Genomic DNA, 19424 nt, shown 5'->3' with positions numbered 1-19424 from the left:
AAAACATGCCAACTGTTTTCTACAGAAGAGAATACTAAATACCATGACCATCATCATTTTATGCAAGACTGGCCCCACCTCACACAGGAAGCTGTTCTGTTTCAACAGAAGGCATAAGAATTGGTAGGTAGTAGGAATTCTTTATTATTTGGTTCTAAGTGACCCAAGTTTCACATACTGGAGTTTCATTTAGTTTTTAAGAAAGACCAACACTGCTTAATGAATTCTTTAAACAATTTTACAAGACAACAAGTTTTGCTTTGCTAATCATCTTATTTTGGCTACTTAAATATATCTTAACATCTTTCAGGTACACTAGAATTTAGTATCACTTCATTCATCATCACAGAAAAAGACATATAAATAATACAAAACACAGCTGAGGAAGTCTAGAGGAACTGTTATGTCTTTTGTGGTTCACAATCTGAAAAAAAGTTCTTTGGCATTTAGCTGTACTGTTAAAACTTAGCAGAACAGCACTGAAATGAGGAACCTTAGTGTTAGACCAAAAAATACAGTCTGCTTTGTTGTGTCTGTGTAAATGGAAGAAAGCTCAAGAGGAAAACCCACAAGCACCAATTCTGTAAATGCACTGTGCTCACCGAAGAGTCAGTGCAGCATGGAAGTGATCTTTCTGGAGTGGGTCTTGTGACATCAGGTGGAGCTTAAAGGAGCACCTTTGAGGTATATCTAACTGGAACTACAGGTGACCAGAAACAACAGTAAGGAGCAATGGTAAGTCTTCAGTCTGTAAAATACTTTGTGGTGATTTCACTCATCAGGATTCCTTCTTTTCCTCTACTTCTAACAGGTCATCAAGGAATTCCACAACTTCACCCTAGAAAGATTAAATTTAACAGAAAGAAGTTAACCCTGTACTGCAAAATCAGTAGAAAATTTTAACCATTTTAACCAAAACATATAGTGTAATAATAGGTGTCTAAATATTTTAAAGACCCTTCATATTGCAACGAGCACAACTAGATTATAAAATGCAAGCAAGTTACCCATACAGGGGTAGCACAAGTACCTGCAGTGACATACAGCTCTTAAAAGAAATAAATATTAGACTTCATAGCAAATTCTCTTATACTTTTTTCAGGTATTTAAACAGACAGTGAAACCTACATAGAAAGTAAAGGTATAAATGTTTAGAGGACCTGTTAAAGTATATATAGAGATTGTTAAAATAAAACATTCAATAATTTTAAAAATCTTCAAAATTCAAAGTGGAAGGGTTTTGTAGAGCTGTAACTTTGACTTTGCATCTCTGTGTTCTAACAGTTTATGTCCTCTGTTGTACCCTTCAACACACACCTTCTCCATTTTTAACCACAGATCCTCACATGCCATGTATAAATTTAGTAAAAATGTACAGAACCAGAGATACTAGAATGCTTTTCATACTGGAAACAAGTTAGTTGGGTTTAGATTAAGACCAGAAAATAGATTTACAAGCTCCACTCTGCTAATAGAAGGCACCAATACAATGGAACATTCTAACTTGATTAAGTTAAACTACTCCTGACATAGTTGTATTTCATACACCAGAGTAAAATGTCTTCCTGCAGTCAAGCTGGAGTATTTTGGGGGTGATAAAGCCCCACCATCTGGAATTTGCACCCTTGCAAATCTACAGTATATGAGTAATCTGGATACTACAGTATCTACTGTACTCACTTCCAGCCCAAGTAGTGAAAAGCAAGAGAATACAACAATTGTGTTATGGATACAGTGATTGCAAATATTAACAGCACATTTTTCAGAAATGTAATCTAGCAAAGAATGAGAACCAAGCAAAAAAAAAGTGGGAGGAAAGCTGGCTGAAATAACTGCTGCTCTTGTTCCCTAGTTCATAGATCCATCGTAAAAAATTGTTGGGTTTTTGAAACTATGAAGTGGTTTTAGCAAGTCCTGAAGGAGGGCAATCTATTTTCCTTTGAATTTGTTAAAAACAACGAAGTATCCAGTTCAATAAAAACACGAGAAATAATGCCAGCAGTTTCATATTCACTACTTGTCTTCCTCGTTGTGGGAAATCTGGCAACTGGAAAACAGGAATTCGACATTTCTGCACGTTTTCCTTTGCTAGAAGTATTCTGTTTGCCTACAGAGCCCAATCGTGGGAGGAGCTCAATACAACTTCAGAAATGCACAAGAAGAAAATAGCCCCTAAGTCCAACAATCACGATGCAAGCAATTGAAAGTTACAAAAACAGAGGCACAGAAGTCTTCAGGTCAAGTTTTACAGCACAGCTCCTAAAGCTGTGGGCACAAGCACTTGGGTGCCTCTTAAAAGACTTCAGACAGGCAGGTGCCATTTATACTGCACAGAGATACCAGACTGGAAATACAGGTGTACACCACTACTACAGGTGGCCCAGATCTCATCTAGACTCTTTTACATCTCTAGGTCACAGTTTAATGAAATAAGAGACATTAAAAACAATTTTTTTCTTTGGTCTACCTGCAAAAATAACCCTCAAAAGGTAAGAGGCTGAGAGGCAGGGTGAAAGCCATATGCATCGATTCCATGATTCTGTGATCTGAGTGGAAGATCTCTGGGAAGACCCAGAATTAAGTATAAGGAAGAAATGGGGATTTCAATATTGTATCTTTGGTAACAACCATATGGCAACTTAGTTCAGTTCCCATAAGTGTCAGTAAGGTACGGTATTTCAGGAGACACAGAATATGCAGATAGAATTCAGTTTTGTTTTTTTCAGGTATGTTTACAAATTGGAAACAGGTAAGAAGCACAAGTTTTAAATGGAAACAGATACTTAAAAGTAACAGTATTTGAAAAAAAAAAAAAAAGACTGAAATATGAAATCTCTAGTGCCTGAAAGTGATTCTAAAGGGAAGTATGACAGAAGCAGTTGTGATCTAATGAGAACATTGGGGAGCAAGAGAGGTTAGCAAAAATATAAAAATAGCTGCCAGAACAATGTATGTACAGAAAATACGATGCAATGCAACTGAGTAAATGTCTGGATGTTCATTATTTTTGAAAAGACAAAAACTCCAGATTACAATGAAACAAACAAAATCCATAGTTAAAATTTTTTTGCCCATGCCTTCACCATCAGGATGTAAAACATTTACAAGTGGTGGTTGGCAGCTTAGTGAAGAGGGGATAACTCTACGTCAGGCAAGCTGATTGCATTGCCACACTAGCAGCTATGACCAGATTGATCACTGCCTTTGCCCCATTAGTACTCACTTGACATCACATCAGGCATTTTGCATGAGTGAAGTCAGCAAACATTTCACAGGTGTGCATTCCATGGAAAAAGCCTCCTCCCTGCTGCTATCTAACAAGTTCATGCTGGCCCGCAGACCTGGAGTCTGAAAATTGTTCTCTGATACCACTTAAGAACTTGGTGTGACAGTCTTCATCCTGTTACCTAGTATGCTCCTACCCACCTGAATAGGAAGGACAACAAATTTTACATGCAAAAAAACCTGCAAAACCATAATTCTTTCTGCTGCCAGCTACCAGGGGGAACAACAGCCACCCAGCTTTGATGCAGGTTACATAAACCTGCTGCTCAGACACAGCGATGATGTAAATCAGCATTAAGCAAAACATGGCCCAAACAGTGATGTAGCTGTCTGGCTGGTAGTTAGAAAATTCAGTCTGACTAAGTTCAGACATCAGAGGGTCTGAACTTAGAGGGAAGAAAAGGGTTTGCCACCAAAACACTATATAACCTGATAATAACAACTGGAAAGTATGTGCATCTGGACTGCTCAGCTAGCCGCAGTGAAGCATGTCCCCACTGGTCACTGCCTCCTGGTTTGCACTGGAGGCCAACTATGGGTAGACAGAACAGCTCTGCTGACACTCCATGACCTCCCTCTCTCTGCCAACAATCCCTTCCCTCTCCCAGTCCAGGGACAGACAATGGAAAGCAAGAGCAAGGTTGTATGGAAGAAGGTGGGACAGGTATAACCTGAAATATGGGAGGAATGATATTGAATAGCATTGAGGGAATGCTCCCTGACTGGTGTGAGTGGTAGGAAGAGTGAGAGAAACTGATCTGACCAACTGGGGCCTCCAGTTATCTCTAAGATATGCAAATGGAGCACCTATGGCTTAGACCAACAACTCAACAGAAGCATGAACAAGAGGCTCAAAGAGAAAGCACAAGTTTTGTACCACAGGAATGCAAGAAAGCTTTACAGTGGGTATATGAGTAGATGGATTATAATAAGAAAGGAGAAAAATTCAGAACTCCTCACTTATTACTGCAAGCTGACTGTCCAAGACCAAGGTACACACCGGACCAAGGGTTGCCAGCCCTTCCTTATGGAATATTAAATGCTGCATTCAAACACATAAAACACAACCTCTTAGCAGAAACATCTGCACTTTGGAGATTGATAGCCAGCTATTAAAACAAAAGAGCAAAGAGGAAAAGCTACCAGTACATGGCTTAGTTCTGGCTGACTTGAGATTGATGGTCCAGCACTATGTTTTCTCCTGACAGCAGCATTTTAAAATAGTAGCAACCAATAGTTATACTGCTCACTGACAGACCCAGGCATTTTGCCTCTGGTTGCCAAGACTAAGCATTGCCTTCTACATAGCAAATACTAATCATACATGGATCCTTGCCTCCACCTACAATCTGTTCTGCCCAGACCAGAACAGTCTGGGAAAAAATTGCTTTCTTCCACTAACCCATACTTTCCATGCAGAATTGCTGATGGCTTTTTCCATAGGGATTCCAAAGGCACTACAGTGGGAGAGCCTGTTCTTAAGAGAATAATAAGAGAATATTAAAATAACAGTGTTCTAGAATGAATTAAGAGGTACAGAAAAATATTATTACAGACATGCTTTCATGTGTAGTTATCAGTGTATGAATAAGAAATAGTCTTTATCCTAAGACATCCAACAAATTGAGCCTTAAAAGACAATAGACAGAGGGAGAAGAATTGGCTGGATCATTATTTCCTTATAATCTATGATCTAAAAGGAAAATATCCATCCCACAAAATGTCCCCCAGATGTCCTTCACAGCAAAAATTCAGATTTTGCTAAAGTTCAGAGATCTTAATGACTGGAAACTTTTTCAACTCTGAGAGTAAAGATTCGATTCCCTTATTGACTGTGAGTGGGTGACAAGTTTGTGGTAGTGGGAGGGGTTGCAGTGGTGACATCTGTGAAGAAAGGTGAGGGCTGCCCTCTAACTAATGAGTAACTATCCTGTTACTGCTCTGGTAACTTACTTATGTAACTAATGGGAGTAGTGACAAAGAACTAAGTTCTTGAAAACCAGCAAATTTTGTCCAAGGACATATTTGTCCGTTGCACAAGAGAGAAGACAAACGTTTGTGGCCAGCAGTATTTAGGGAGGGGAAATGAGGAGGGGTTAGGTTAGACATTAGGAAAAAATCCTTTCCTGTGAGAGTGCTGAGACAATGGGAAAAGGGTGCCCAAGGAAGTTGTGGCTGCCCCCTCCCCGGAAGTGTTCAAGGTTGGATGGGGCTTTGAGCAACCTGGTCTGGTGGGAGGTGTCCCTGCCCATGCAGGGAGGGTTGGAACTAGAGGATCTTTAAGGTCCCTTCCAACCCAAACCATTCTATGACATTATTTCAGGATAACAGTAAGGGATGTGTCAATGAACAGCTAAGCCTGAAAGGTTTAGCCAGGCTTTGACCAAGAAAAAATTCCTTGATCTAACCTTCAGCTGAACCATGCAGGTTTAAAGTAGCCACCTCAAAGCCCTCCCAGATCCTCCATGAGCAGTACAGACCAGGCGGGACACTTCTAGCAGAGGGAAAAAAAACTCCCTCAATTCTTTCTGCAGAAAAATTACTTGGCCCTTACACCTTGTTTATTTTTCAGATACCTAGTCCACAGTATGACCCACTGTCACATGTTTTTAGGGTTTGTTCTGGTGTGTTTTTTTTCAACATTAGAAGAGCTTAGTTATTCTTTACATACGTTAATGTCTTTTCTTAAATATTTTTCCATTTATTTTTTAATTATGTATTTTGAATGTTCAACTGTTCATATATATACTACAGGAGTTTGCGGTACACTGCAGTTATTACAAAAGTATTTCACAGTAATCCAATAAATATGCTTTCCTCTTCTGTTTTATAGGCATTATAAAAACAGTGTATCAACTCAGCTTCAGAACAACTTCAACATTGCTCCCATCACACTGAAAAGAGAAGCTTTCCAGTGGCTTTGTTTCCAAGCTCTACTTATGCTCTCTTGGTTACTTTATGCTGCACTCAGAAGCTTAAGAAAATCAGGTAAAAATTCCTCCTAATGTAAGTACCTGCAAGTAGGGGACATCATGGTCTTTAAACCCAACTGGGCTTGAAGGTTACCATGGTTGTTTAAATGGAAGGAAGAACACATAAGATGGTAAAAAAAGCAAGAGGGGAAAGCAAGAAGGTCCTGGAAAGCCAGCCACACGGGCAGTATCTTTAGTAGGAAATTATGATGAAAAAATCTCATTTTCTTTTTTCTTTAAATTAATGGTTGTTGAACAGTGACCGTAACAATGCCAATTAGCTGCCAGCTCTCTCTTAAAATCTCTTCTCAGTCTGGCAGTGCTGTTGCAGCTGTGTTGGTCTGTGGTCCACAGGCAGGACAGGGTTTATGGGTCTGTGGTTACAACTTGCCATGATGAGAGCACTTGTATGTATCACTTGAACATATGGAAAAAGTGAGTTAATACAGCTGAAGATACGTTGTTAGAGATCCCTGAACAGAAAACCAGGCTGAATTAATTTAATTATTTGCTATCAGTAATCCACTGGGTCCTCATGCTTTGATGATATTCCATATGTTCCCTTTCCACCAGTCTCGTAAGTTCAACACTTATTCTCCTTTGCACCACACTTGAAAATAGAGCATTTGCATTTCAGCTACTATACAAATGGACACACACATTATACACAAGTAAAAAAGAACAGCATGTCAAAAAAGGGGATTGAAGCTACCAATAGTTTTTCACCTACTGATTAAATAATGGAAGAAAAATCATATTGTAGTGCCATCCCAGCCAAATAATTGTGGCTCTTATCTGATTTAGAACAGCTAAGTAGCTATCCTTGAAAAAAAATATTCCTCAAGACTGATTTTATGGGCTAGAAAAATGTCTTGCACAATTAGCATAGTGCTGAAGTTATATCTACAGTAGCTGAGTATCTGGCTCTTAAAGGCATTCCAGTTTGCTGTATAAATCTGTGCAACACTAATTGTACCTACTCTAGTCTTTATGCGTTATACATTTTAACAAAAATCAAAAAGCTCCATGGCCAATTGAGATGACTACAGTGCCATGTAGTCTTTCAATTCAGGTCTTTTAACTTCACTTAGGAAAACTATAAGGATATTTAATAATAACTAATTTTAAGAAAAAGTAATTTGTAGTTAGTTAATGTTAATATTCTGTCACCTCTACCACGCTAAATATTTGAACTAGAGTTTTTCATTTCCTTGTGGAAAAACATTACTAAAGTAACATGAACAGGACAGTATTTCTTGTAGTGACAGATGAAAAAATCATTACTGCATATTCCAGCCTCTGCAATTACTGCAATGTATTATTGGAAGCCCCATGTTCTCACTCACTTTGCTAATGGGATTAAAAAAGACACATGGATGATATAGGAACACTGAAAAATATGAAGACAGCAAGATTCTCCACTTGGGAATAATGTCATTTGCATGGGAAGAGATCCTTTAGCCACATCAGTCCTTCTGCTTCATTCAAGGAAAGCAAAAAATTTTTTTCCTGGAGATTATTTTATGGTTTTTTTGGTCCACAAGCCATTTCACAGACAGCAAACATGGACCAAATAAACTCACAAAAGGTGCAAGGAGCACATGGTTGAAATAAACATACACTAAAAAGAGGTTGCCTCCATTCTTAATAATTTTTAATAAAGTTTTTACTGTAACACCTTATCTGGGTTTTTCATCAGTTTTCAGCATTCCTATGGAATAAACTTTTCTATCCATGCCAGAAGAAATATTAAAAAAAAAAATTCCACTTACACTACCATGTCCTGCCTATAGAGCAGAAACTGCAAGGTATTCATTTTACCTTTGTGCTATTCTTGCTCTATTTGGACTCCCTGGAAGGCTCCAGAGAAAAGTTCACAGACAGCCCGAGACAAGTTCTGGTAGCCACAGATTTATGAGTTCACTACCAAAAGCCAGAGCCAAGCCAGAGGCATGGACAGTCTCCATCCTCACCAGGATCTTCAGCCCTAGTGAGGGAGGGCACAGAAGCCCCTCAGCTTTTTTTCCCAGGAGAGGACAATGGGAAATTTTCCAATACAATGAGAATGTGGGGTAGGGATATCTGAGGTGTGACCAGGCTCAGTAATTTTGGTTGTTTAAATCAAACATGTAATCACGTATAATGAGACTTCCTTGACACATCCCCAGAAGTTTAATTGATGTTTCCAAAGTTTAATTGATGTTTCCACTGTACTTCCCTCCCATAGATTGCAAGGTCATTTATAATTGCACTGGTTAAATGGGCTACAGCAAATGAATGCTTGTTTATTCTATGCACAGTGCTTGAGGCTGAAGATTGTTTCTATAATCCCTTCTTGTAACAACATATGGGGAAAGCCCTGACAATGAACTGCTTCTCCCCATCCTTAATTACTCATCCACAGCAGCAGATGTGAAAGAAGGAAAAAATTACACATAAAGTTTATGTCAAATACAAGAAAACATTATGGGCAAAGCACAAACCAACAAGATAATATAAAAAGTGCTCAAGGTTTTCACACCCTGATGAAAATCCATACAGACTAGTTCTCATTTAAGCTTAACCTTATAACAAACATATTAAACTGTCTTTCATAGAGTTTTATCACAATGGAAAGTCTTCCTAAAGTCTGGTAACCTCGCAATGGAATTTTATGTATAAAGTTACTTACAGGTCAGTAGCACTCTGAAGGCAACACATATTATTTCTCTACTGTAAAATGTTATCTCTCCCTATATGCTGGATAACATACAACTGTAAAAGTGGTTTCATTTTTAACATAAACCATCTTACTCTTTCTGAACCAAAAAAGACCTCAGCAGTGCTCACTAGGAGTATCCTGCCCCATGCTGTAACTGAACACAGTTCTTTGCCAATGCCAGCAATGAACTATTCCATCGTTTGAAGAATTTTTAAACCCTTAAATGAAAGGTTCCAAAGACAAAGCAAAACAAAAGGCAATCCAAAGCCTCCATGATTTATACTTTAATTTCAGCTGTGGGAGACAAAAAAAATGCCCTTTCAACAATTTAACTACTTGCACAAAAAATCCACTTGACATATTTCCAGTCTAATAGCAGACATTATATATTATTTGGCTAGTAGTTCAAACATTTTAAGAAGCAAAAATGGGTGATCAAAATGTTACTCTATAGAAAAAAGTAACAGATAACAAGACTTCCATATGGCAGAAACTACAATTTAGGTGGTTACTTCTGGAAAAGCTTACAAGGATCATTATATCTTACATAAACAACTTTTCCAAAAAAACCCCAAACAATCAGAAAACCGTTGGCTTTAAATATATGTACTCCTTCTCTGCCCCCTGGTGTTATATCTTGCAAAGTGTTTTTTCTTTTTTTTTTTTTTGTGGGCTCGGTTCATTGTGTGACCTTATTCACACCTTCGTGTGAATAATGTCCATAATTTTTAAAATTTACATGTGATGTTCTTTGTTTGGGTTGTTTCCTATATTTCATTAAAAAAAGGAAAAAATATTGTAAATTGGATGCAGCTATAAGAAAATTCTTCCACCTTAGCTAAATCTTGGAATTTAACCTATGTACCACCTTTACTTTAACGTGTTTGCTGTTTTATTGACCTTTCTAGAAAACTCACCTCATCATCATCCATCAGATGTTCCTTTGCAAATTCGTACATTTCCAGCTGGAGTGTTGTTATGTTGTGGTATCGAACTGCCTCCTATCAAAACCAGAAATATTTAGGGTTACTTCAGGGTAGCAATAATCATGAAACTTAACCTGAAATCATTCCTGTGAAGTCAGACCCAGACTTGGTAGAAGGTAGATCCTGCTGGGGACGGAGGTTAAAACATTTGAGAACATCAGAACAACAAGCAGTGTATCCAATGCCTTCTGTAGACCTTCCTAAACACAGGCTCCATCAGTGTGAGAAGAACAAAGCACTCTTCTCTTTCTCATGTTTCAAAGCACTGGCAAGTCTGAGAAGAAGGAATGATACTGCCAGAGCTGAGCAGCAGCCTGTGCCTGCATTCCAGTGGGGTTTGGATGTGAGAAAGCCTCTGTCTCCCTGTGCCCTGGCATATGGCAGCAGACAGTTCTGGGCAAAATAGTACGGTATTTTGCATGATAATAACTCACCACTCCAGCCCGAGTCTGGACTAGAGAAATTCTGCATGGTCACCCACCTGTCCCTCCTCACTTCCCTGGCTGTTTGTCTGGAAGGAAAACAGGAGACTTCCGCTCTCACAAGAACATTTAAAGCTTAGTGCCAGAGCCAAATGCTGCTGTCACTCTGTTACCACTCAGCTGAAATAAGCCAGAGGCATTATGGTTTTCAGGGCAAGTGATTAGGACAGAAAGCAAGCTTTATTCATAGCTACATGGATCAAAGTACAAGAAAATACAGCTGTGTGCATTTAGTATTTCATAATTAAAATCTGAATTGTCTGTAGTCCCCAGGTCCTGAGAAGTTATCAATGAAACATTCAGAGTTAATGTGTAGGGCCCTTGTTCTGTCCTCCCTGCACATGTACACCAAAACCCTCTGAGGTTTGCAGCTTTATACTCTTGCTAACATCAAATATTGCTCTAAAGCACAGTTCTGTTCCCAAAAGCAGTGACAAAGCAGTGGTCCCCTTATGTTGTGAGCTCAGACTCGCTGATGCTGCTGCCTGAAAGAACTGAATGTATTTTTCTGTCTTCTGTCTCAGCTGGCCCTGCAAGGTAAGCCTGGGTTTCCAGCATGCAGATAAGGTGTGTTGCACATTACTCCACAGCTGTCCACAAATAAAAACCAGTTAGCTCAAGCAGCGTGGTATTTTTAACTTGAGCTGGTTGGCCTGAGGAAGAACAACGTAGTCAGCAACTCAGTGCAGCCTATAAGGTGCATCCATCAAACTGCTCCACTGTGCTGCTACAGATAAAGCCACCTAAGCACTACACAGATCTTCTAAGCTTAATGGAGCATTAAGAATGAAGGGATATGCCTTTGGGCCAGTACAGTGACCCAGTGACTGAGGTCTCTGAAGAAGCAATATTGAAAGGGCAACTGAAAAATTTCCCATGGGGTACCACTGTTACTTCAGGCAGGTTAACTTAAATGGCTCTTCCACAGGAAAGTCATGCCCTAAACCAACCAAAAAGTACTAGATTTGTGGAACATCTATTATTGCTAATGACTACCTGCTTGTACAGCACACACTGCTGATGGTTAAGGAATCACTAGGGTGTCGCAAAGCACTTGATTCAGTTGCATGATATAACTCCTGGTAAAAAGAAGTGACAAAAAATCTGGTTTGTTGGAGTCCAGGCTGCAAGAGCTGCTTTTAGATGTAAAATTTAATTGAACATTAAAATTTAAGAACAGCATACAAATCCAATTTTAGAGTAACTTTTCAAAGCCAGATCACAATCACTACTGGATGGACTGATGTTTCCTGTGGGTTCTTTGCAGGATGTAATCTAACCAAGATAATTAGATGCAATATGGTCCTGTTCCTCCCAACTAGGTTCTAAATGGAACAAATGCATAGTGAGTTTAGCTGGAGTGGTCATATCTGGACACATTCCAATGCCCACAGGACCTGAAATAATAATCAGGATGGTAACCACACATTGGCAAATAAGAAGTGACTGAGAAAAGCCCAAATGTCAAAATCTTTTCATCAGAAGATTTCAGTGGCCAGCTGCCTTATCAAGGTAGATAGAAAGAGCAATAAGCATAAGTGGCAGACAAGTACCAGCATCAGTCTGTCATTTGATCACGTTATATCCTACTGTAATAGATCAATGCAAAGGGAAGAACTATGACATGCTTACATAAGAAGAATATGGACCTAGTGGCACAAGTCCAGAGGAGGGCTGGAGCACCTCTGCTATGAAGACAGGCTCAGAGAGTTTGGGTTGTTCAGCCTGGAGAAGAAAAGGTTCCAGGGAAACCTTATGGCTGCCTTCCAATACCTGAAGGGGGCCTACAGGAAATCTGGGGAGGGACTTTTTACAAGGGAATATAGTGATACTACAAGGAGGACCAGTTTAAAACTGCAAGAGAGTAGATTAGGAAGAAATACTTTAGTACAAGGGTGGTGAGACACTGGAACAGGTTGCCCAGGAAAGCTGTGGCTGTCCCCTCCCTGGAAGAGTTCAAACCAAGGTTGGACGGGGCTTTGAGCAACCTGGTAGTTGAAGGTGTCCCTGCCCATGCAGGGAGGGTTGGAACTAGAGGATCTTAAGCTAGATGAAGGTCCCTTCCCACCCAAATAATTTTATGATTTACCATCTACATTACACAGTACACCTCTGTACAGCTTATGGTTTTAATATAACATTATGTGTTAAACTCTGGAACCCATAGCCCCAATTTTGCCAACCTCTGACCCACTGAGTTGCAGTGGGAATCAGTATCTGACTGTGTTTAGGAGGCATGTTAAGTAATTCACCTACCGATCTGGGCTGAAAATCTTCTTCTTTAAGTCCCCATTTGTCTTTGTGGTACTGATAATAGACCATGTTCTGTTTCATCACTTCATCTTTCTGGTCAAACAGAAGGTAACTAGCAGCACAAGAAGCTGCATTCTTCATGTCATTCACTAATAAACAAAAAATGCAGATACAGTGAATGAAAAATTTCCTTCTATTATCTAAACTCTGAAAAACAGATGGACCCATTTTCTAGCTTCTCAACACCTGCATGGAGGAAAAAAGAAAAAGTTCACACCCAAAAGTGGGGACAAACCTCTCATGTTTTTCTATGAAATTCCTAACCAAATGTTTCTCCTAGGTAACCCAGTATCAGTGAGGTATTAGCCCACAGGTTGGCATTTATTGAAGGAAAAAACCAGAAATATGAATTAACACTCCCCACATACTTCTTTGTACTAGAATACATCACATTTCTCTCCCTTGTCTGTTAACCACACTTATACAGGGAGAAAAGATGCCAGGCAGCTCAGATTTTCTGCCCCAGAAGTTGTTAAAATGCAGATTCTGGAGGCCACTATTTACATTCTAAAGCATTATTATGAGAGGGAAAAGATGAATGAAAACTGTTCCACGTCATTCCCAAGGTATTTATGCACCTTAAATCACTACTTACATTTATAATAAGCAAACTGCAGGTAATGGTACATGGTGGCCACAAATTTCTCAACAACAAAGCCTCCTATAATGGGTGTCAGATTACTCTCACACTGCACTTTGCATGCAAGGACTTCAATATAATGATCTGGAAGGAAGAAAATAACAGCAAAGGATATGGATAGTGCACAGTGAATTGTTACAACCCCTTCCATTAGCTATCCACTAAAATTTGGCCCTGTAACCCTCTCCTGGGACCTGTGAATTTGGGTCTTACTTGAAAGGACTGAGCATCTACAACTCCATCTGAAGTACATATCAGGTACTCAGCCCTTCTGTAAAAATCAGTGCAGTCTGCAACCTGAAGTGTACCAAAACTGCAACTCCAGAGAACTAAGCAGTTGGGTTTTACTGACATCTACAGGTAGTCTGTGGTAGTAGGTTCTCCATAGCGTGTTAGGAAGTAACTCATTATTTATTAACTGTGTCCCTAACACTGCTATTTTTTTTAATTTTGAGAGTCTTTACTATTCCATTGAAATTTTGCATAAATAAGGTCAACATGATACTGAGCACACCGGTGTTACACAGAAAGACAGAAGGTGATTGCAAAATAAGCCTCCAGAGATGGCCACATTTTGTGGCTGCAGTCTGGATATTCTAAACAGTAAGAAAGACACAAACGTGCCACTCATACAGAACAATTTTCAGACAGAAACCTTTAAGTTCAAAATTTTACCCAGTCTACAAATCCTGCACGGGACAGGACTAGAAGTCATCCTCAAGAAAATACGTTTTGAGAAAACCTTCTATCAGTGAATTTCAAGCTTTTTCAGGAAACATTATGTTTGGCAACAACATTGGACAAAAGTATTTTAAAGCCTTAGTTTCCCTGTCAGCCACTTTTGGCAGGTGAGAGCAAGTTAGCTTAACTTATGCATCAAGTCTCTGACCAAGGCAAAAGAAAAGCAAAGGCCTCTTCCCTTGTTTTCACCTCTGACAACTCCTCACATGAAGAATGTGAAACCAACTAAAACTGATTGGCTTAAGAAGACTGAAAATAAGAAAAAGTAAACCAGAATTCAAGTGGTTTTCAGTGAATTTAAGGAACTCCTATAGGCCCAAGCTGAGCAAGGAGCACCATGTGCATTTCACACTGCAAATGGAGGAACAGGACCTAGGTAGCCAACTCTAGGGATAAACTGAAATAAATGCACTTTTAGGACATATTTCCTTGTTGTTTTCTAAGCACTCACCTGCAATGGAGAGATAGAAGTCTTTAAAATCTTTGATCTCCCGGGAGCCTTCACAGGATGCTGTACAGTCATCATAGGCTCTGAAGAAATCAGGAAGAGCCAGTTCCATGTCTGAGATGGATGTTCTCCAGTTATCACCATTGTATGCTCTGACAGCCCTGATAAAGAGATTCTGAAAAATTGGCAGGACAGAAACCCAAAAGTAATGTTATCCGGTTAATGTCAGTACAACAAGTACAGGTGACTAATGGATTTTACCAGATACTTCCTAGGCCCCAGAGTAAGTTATTTTATTTCAGATCAACAGAAAAACCTGTTGGACAGAGGGAACCCAAAATGTCCTAGTGATTTTAAGATATGCCATTACAGCACTTGTGCATTTGCATTAACTCTATGCACCTGCTTAGCTCCAGCAGGGATCTAGAGGTAGTAGCTTTCAGGGATGCAGCTGTCTGTGACTCCCTGTGACTTACGGAAGAGTGAAAAGCACAAGAGATTGAGACTTACTGAAGGCAAGGAGAAGGCAGCACAGAAATGACTGAGGAAAACAGTAAGATGGAAAGAAGAGTAAGAACTGCACAGCAAGTACACAAGTGAGAGTCTTGAATCTCACACAATAAGAGAAGCAATGAAACAGTTCCAAAAGACCAGACCCTGAATAAAAAACATACCTCATAAGGCTTTGTCTCCAAGTCTTTAATATGCTCCTCAGCATCAGGTATGCTCTTATAGTAGGCCATATTTCTTTGCATCATTTCATCATCTGGATGCTTCAGAAGAAATGTGTGAGCTGCTGCAATAGCTTTTGGAAGATTATTAGCCTGCACAAGGATGGAAAAAAAAGGAGGGAGAGGAAAATTATCATAAACACTTAAAAGTTTTGCACTTTTATGTCAGTGAACTTTTCTGCAGCCTCTATGCTCCAAATCTTACTTTTAAAACACTACAGCAAACTGTTTTTTTTCTGTTTTACTGCTAGCTGCATCATGAGGAATACTATTTTTAAAATTTCACTTTAAAAACCTATTACTGTTGAAAATATCAATGATTTTTGTCCCTTCCACCGCCCCTGCTCATGACGCTGACAAGGCACAAGAGTATACTGTTGCTCTTGTGTGAAATTAATCTCACAGCAATTACTGATGCTAACCTATGGGTATCAGGCAGAAGCCATCCCTTGCCACGCTTACACAGTGTTTATGTCACTTATTTGCCTAACAGCACAGAAGAAAGTATTACAATAAAGTATCTTCCTGATGATTTTAGAAAGTTAGAGCAAATAACAGGGATTTGCTCAATCACTGTGTCCTAATGTACTACGATTTTCCACACCCATTTTAAAAGTAACTTTAAACCCCATATTTTGTGAAGTGTGTATTCCTCGTTTACAACTGTGTGCGCCACATACATATGTGCATGCATTTGCATTTTTTATTTCATAGATTTACGCAGTTTTATAATCTAGACACTATATTTTTATATATATTTAGGAAGAGTGAGAGAAAATGTAAATGTCTTAAGGAGTTGTGAAATGGTGGAACCTTTTCCCTTGGAAGCCAAGATCCATAGCAACCCCTTCAGCACATTGATGTGTAGGGAACAGAGAGCTCCACCTCACATCTGAAAAAGCTTTTGGAAGTGGACATCTAGAAGAAGCAGCAAGAATGTAGGTATGGATGCAGATGCACTCTTCTGTCTGCGTGCATAATAAGTACCCTTTTTGTTTCAGAAAGAAACTGGAGAGATGACTACACCAAAGAAAAGACTCCAAGCCTAACATGAGCTCTTGCTGCTGTGCCTCCACAACTGTCCCGATGCTGGAACTCCGCCAGCGGCCTTCCCTGGCTCTCCCAAAACCCTGTGCTTCCGCTCAGCCCCACACAGGGGAATCAGTCTCTGCTGCACTTTCGTCAAATGCCTGGTATCTTTTCTGCTTCATGCTTTAACCCTGTTTTTTGGCAAGCTGGCAGGTCTCCTGGTTTTGCTTAGCCCGTATTCAACTTTCGCCACTTAAAAAAAAAAAAAAAAAAAAAAAAAAAAAAAAAAAAGTTCTGTAGAAACACATTCCGAAGTGAACTCAGTGGCTAGGAGAAAGCTCCCTCCAGAGGAGCACGCAGCAGCACAGAAACATCTACTTCCAGGATCTAAGACGTGGCAAAATTTCACTGTTGAGCCCATCTGAATAAACACATGATCTCTCTAAAAAAAAGTATGTAAAACTCTTATCTCTCCCTTCCTCTTCTATTAGAAATGCTGTTGGGGGTGGGGAAAGCTACATTCATTTCTGCAGAAAACCACCCACCAGGAAAAAGTCGTTTGCATGTAGCAGTCTGTAGCTCTAGAAGGCCGGTCCTGAGCATTCTGAGTGCAAAGAGCTCAGTAGTGGACTAAAATCTCCCAAGAGAGACTATAAACAACTGAGAGCAAAACCACCAAACTGCAACGTGCAAACCTGCAACACAACTGAAAAACTGTTTAAAGGGAGAGGGAGGAATTTCTCCAGTTTCCCTGATATATGCCTATCTGACAGTTACTTAAGTGTATCAAAAATGGTAAGTGGTGATGATTTTTGCTGTGATCCATACGTTGCAAGCTTCATCTGTACTGGGGTGAAATGAATTGTTCAGGTAAGACAAGAAAGGAAAGCATTAGTGGTGATGTCATTTTGGTACCTGTCTATGACTTAGAGAATGAGAGGAGTATCTGGCTACTCTGTTCCTCAAAAGAAATATACCATTTGATAATTTCTGCTGTGTGTGTGCAGAGGCTTTAAAATACAATGAAAAGTTCTGTATGATCTTAGGAATTGTCTTAAATAAAAAGAATGATGCCCGTGTGATGCTGAGGATGTGAATACTGTTCTTGCTTTTTTGAGAACACATCTCCTTCCTCCCATTTGTGTATTTTGGGACAACCACCCTATAAATAAGATACCATGACAGCTAGGAAGATGTGTGTTTTCAAGCAGCAATCTCAAAAAAACTTGCAAGCATTTATGATGCATACTGGGATATACTGGGAGTGAATCCCTGAAAGAACAAACAACCCAACCAAATAATTCAGCTTGGTTTTCCCCCCACAAATGTCCCATTTTTTTGAAACTGAAGTAGTTGCAGTACCTGAGGGGAATCCATGAGGAAGGGGCCTTGACTTAGAGAATGAGAGGGAAAAAACTGCCAATTAGGTTCTAGACAGAATGGTGGCAAGAAGCTAGAAAAATGAGATGACATCTGTTTAGAAGTGTCCCCTACCTTGTCTGACCCATTTTAGGGCAAGCACTTATGTCACACTTCAGCAGCCAATCTTCACTTTTTCTTCCTACAGCTGTAACAAAACTGGGGTTTTGCAGGCATCAGGCTACCTGTAAGTCACAGGCTGGGGGCTGCTGCACTTGAAGGAACTGGACCAGAAGAGAGCAAGTAAGAAAGATGGACACGCTGAAGGAGAGGAAGCAGAGAAGAGCACTTGCAATATCAGTGATGACAGGAAGAGTCTGAAAAGATTTTAGAGGTTAGAAGAAAGTAAGGCATATGGAAACAGAAGAGGGGCAGAGGTAGGCATAAGCAAGCAGGATCTAGCAGATGGAGGTTTGGGAAGAAGCGGGAGTGCTATTCCAAGGGATGTGCTGAATAAATTGTGGAAAAACTGCTGAAGAGTGAGCTGGGTTCCACTCTATGGGCAAGCAGGGGGAAAGACAAGGCACACAGTGGTTCCACTGTGGGTCACACAAGGTGAACGGGAGGAAGGGGCTGAAAAAATGTATGGATAGAAGATGATGAAGTGCCTGGACAGCAGCCCAGGTGGGCTGGGACTGGGGGTCCCAACCACAGAGGGGAGAAATGGAGGTGAGACACGACAAGCAGCAGCTAAACTGATGTGGAAGAGGCAATAGGGAACGAGGGTACAGGCTAGTGCAGCTTGCTGCTCTGACGGCCTGACAAGAGGTGGGCATGGCAGGAGGATTTTCCAGCACTGGATACACGAGGCACCTCTGTTGATCGAGGCTGTGCTGGGACATGCCACGCTGTCTCTTTCCACCGCGACACCGATAGTCACGGTTCCCTTGTCTGGATGGTGACACACAGCAGGCAAGACTTCGGGGAGCAGAGCCCGGAGCAGGGAGCAGCTGCAGGGCAGCAAAACGGGACAAGAGAGATGAAGGGCAAGGCCTCACCTTAAAGTAGGCAAACTGCAGGTACTTGTAGGGTTCCCGGCGCTGGAATTCCGCGAGCAGATCTCGGCCGGGCTGGGCCTGGCGGAAGGCGGGCAGCCCCTGCTTGCAGCGCCGCAGGCACTGGGCCCGCCGTAGAACCCCGGACAGGAGACGCAGCTCGGCCAGAGCTGCCCCGGCAGCGGTGGCGGAGGATGGCTGCCCGGCATCGGGGGGCTTCCCGGCATCGGGGGCGGACTGCCCGACGGTGCTGCAGTTGCGGTGGCAGAAGGCCTCGCTGTCTCGCAGCAGGCGGTAGAGCCGCATGCTGACCTCCAGGTAGTTGACGCTTTCGGGCCAGTTCTCGGTGCTGTACTGATCCAGGCCGTAGCGGTAGGCGGATTCCAGAGGCATGAGCTCGTCCCGCGGGAAGCTGCGGAAGCTGTAGCGCTCGTACTGCGCCCCCGCCGTCGCCAGCAGAGCCGCCAGCGCCAGCCACATGGCTGCGTCTTGGGAGGCCGCCCGTCCAGCAGCTCGCCGAACAGGGGCAAGGGGAGCAGGCGAGGCGGCCTGAGAAGCAGGGAACTCCCCAGGAGAAGCGGCGGATCGGTCCCGGGAGGAGACAATCCCCCGCCCCCCCGGGACAGGCAGAGGCAGAGCTGGGCAGAACTCGGCGGAGTTGTGCAGGGCGGAGCGGGTCGGG

The 19424-nt window shown here is 41.2% G+C and overlaps 1 protein-coding gene across 1 annotated transcript; it reads right to left on the bottom strand.

Annotated features, from left to right (window-relative positions):
- Nucleotides 1-120: 120 nt before the first annotated feature.
- On the bottom strand, nt 121-19406 carry CRTAP (cartilage associated protein). Its single transcript, XM_071735919.1, has 7 exons — nt 18746-19406; nt 15243-15392; nt 14572-14743; nt 13335-13463; nt 12683-12828; nt 9876-9959; nt 121-838 (listed from the first exon to the last, which is right to left on the bottom strand). Exons 1-7 carry the CDS (start codon nt 19220-19222, stop codon nt 779-781), a joined length of 1218 nt encoding a protein of 405 aa, XP_071592020.1. The 5' UTR covers nt 19223-19406; the 3' UTR covers nt 121-778.
- Between the last annotated feature and the right edge of the window lie 18 nt (nt 19407-19424).

This window comes from Heliangelus exortis, chromosome 2 (assembly GCF_036169615.1).
Source record: "Heliangelus exortis chromosome 2, bHelExo1.hap1, whole genome shotgun sequence".
Classification (NCBI taxonomy): domain Eukaryota; kingdom Metazoa; phylum Chordata; class Aves; order Apodiformes; family Trochilidae; genus Heliangelus; species Heliangelus exortis.
This window is presented reverse-complemented; position numbering and strand designations above follow the sequence as displayed.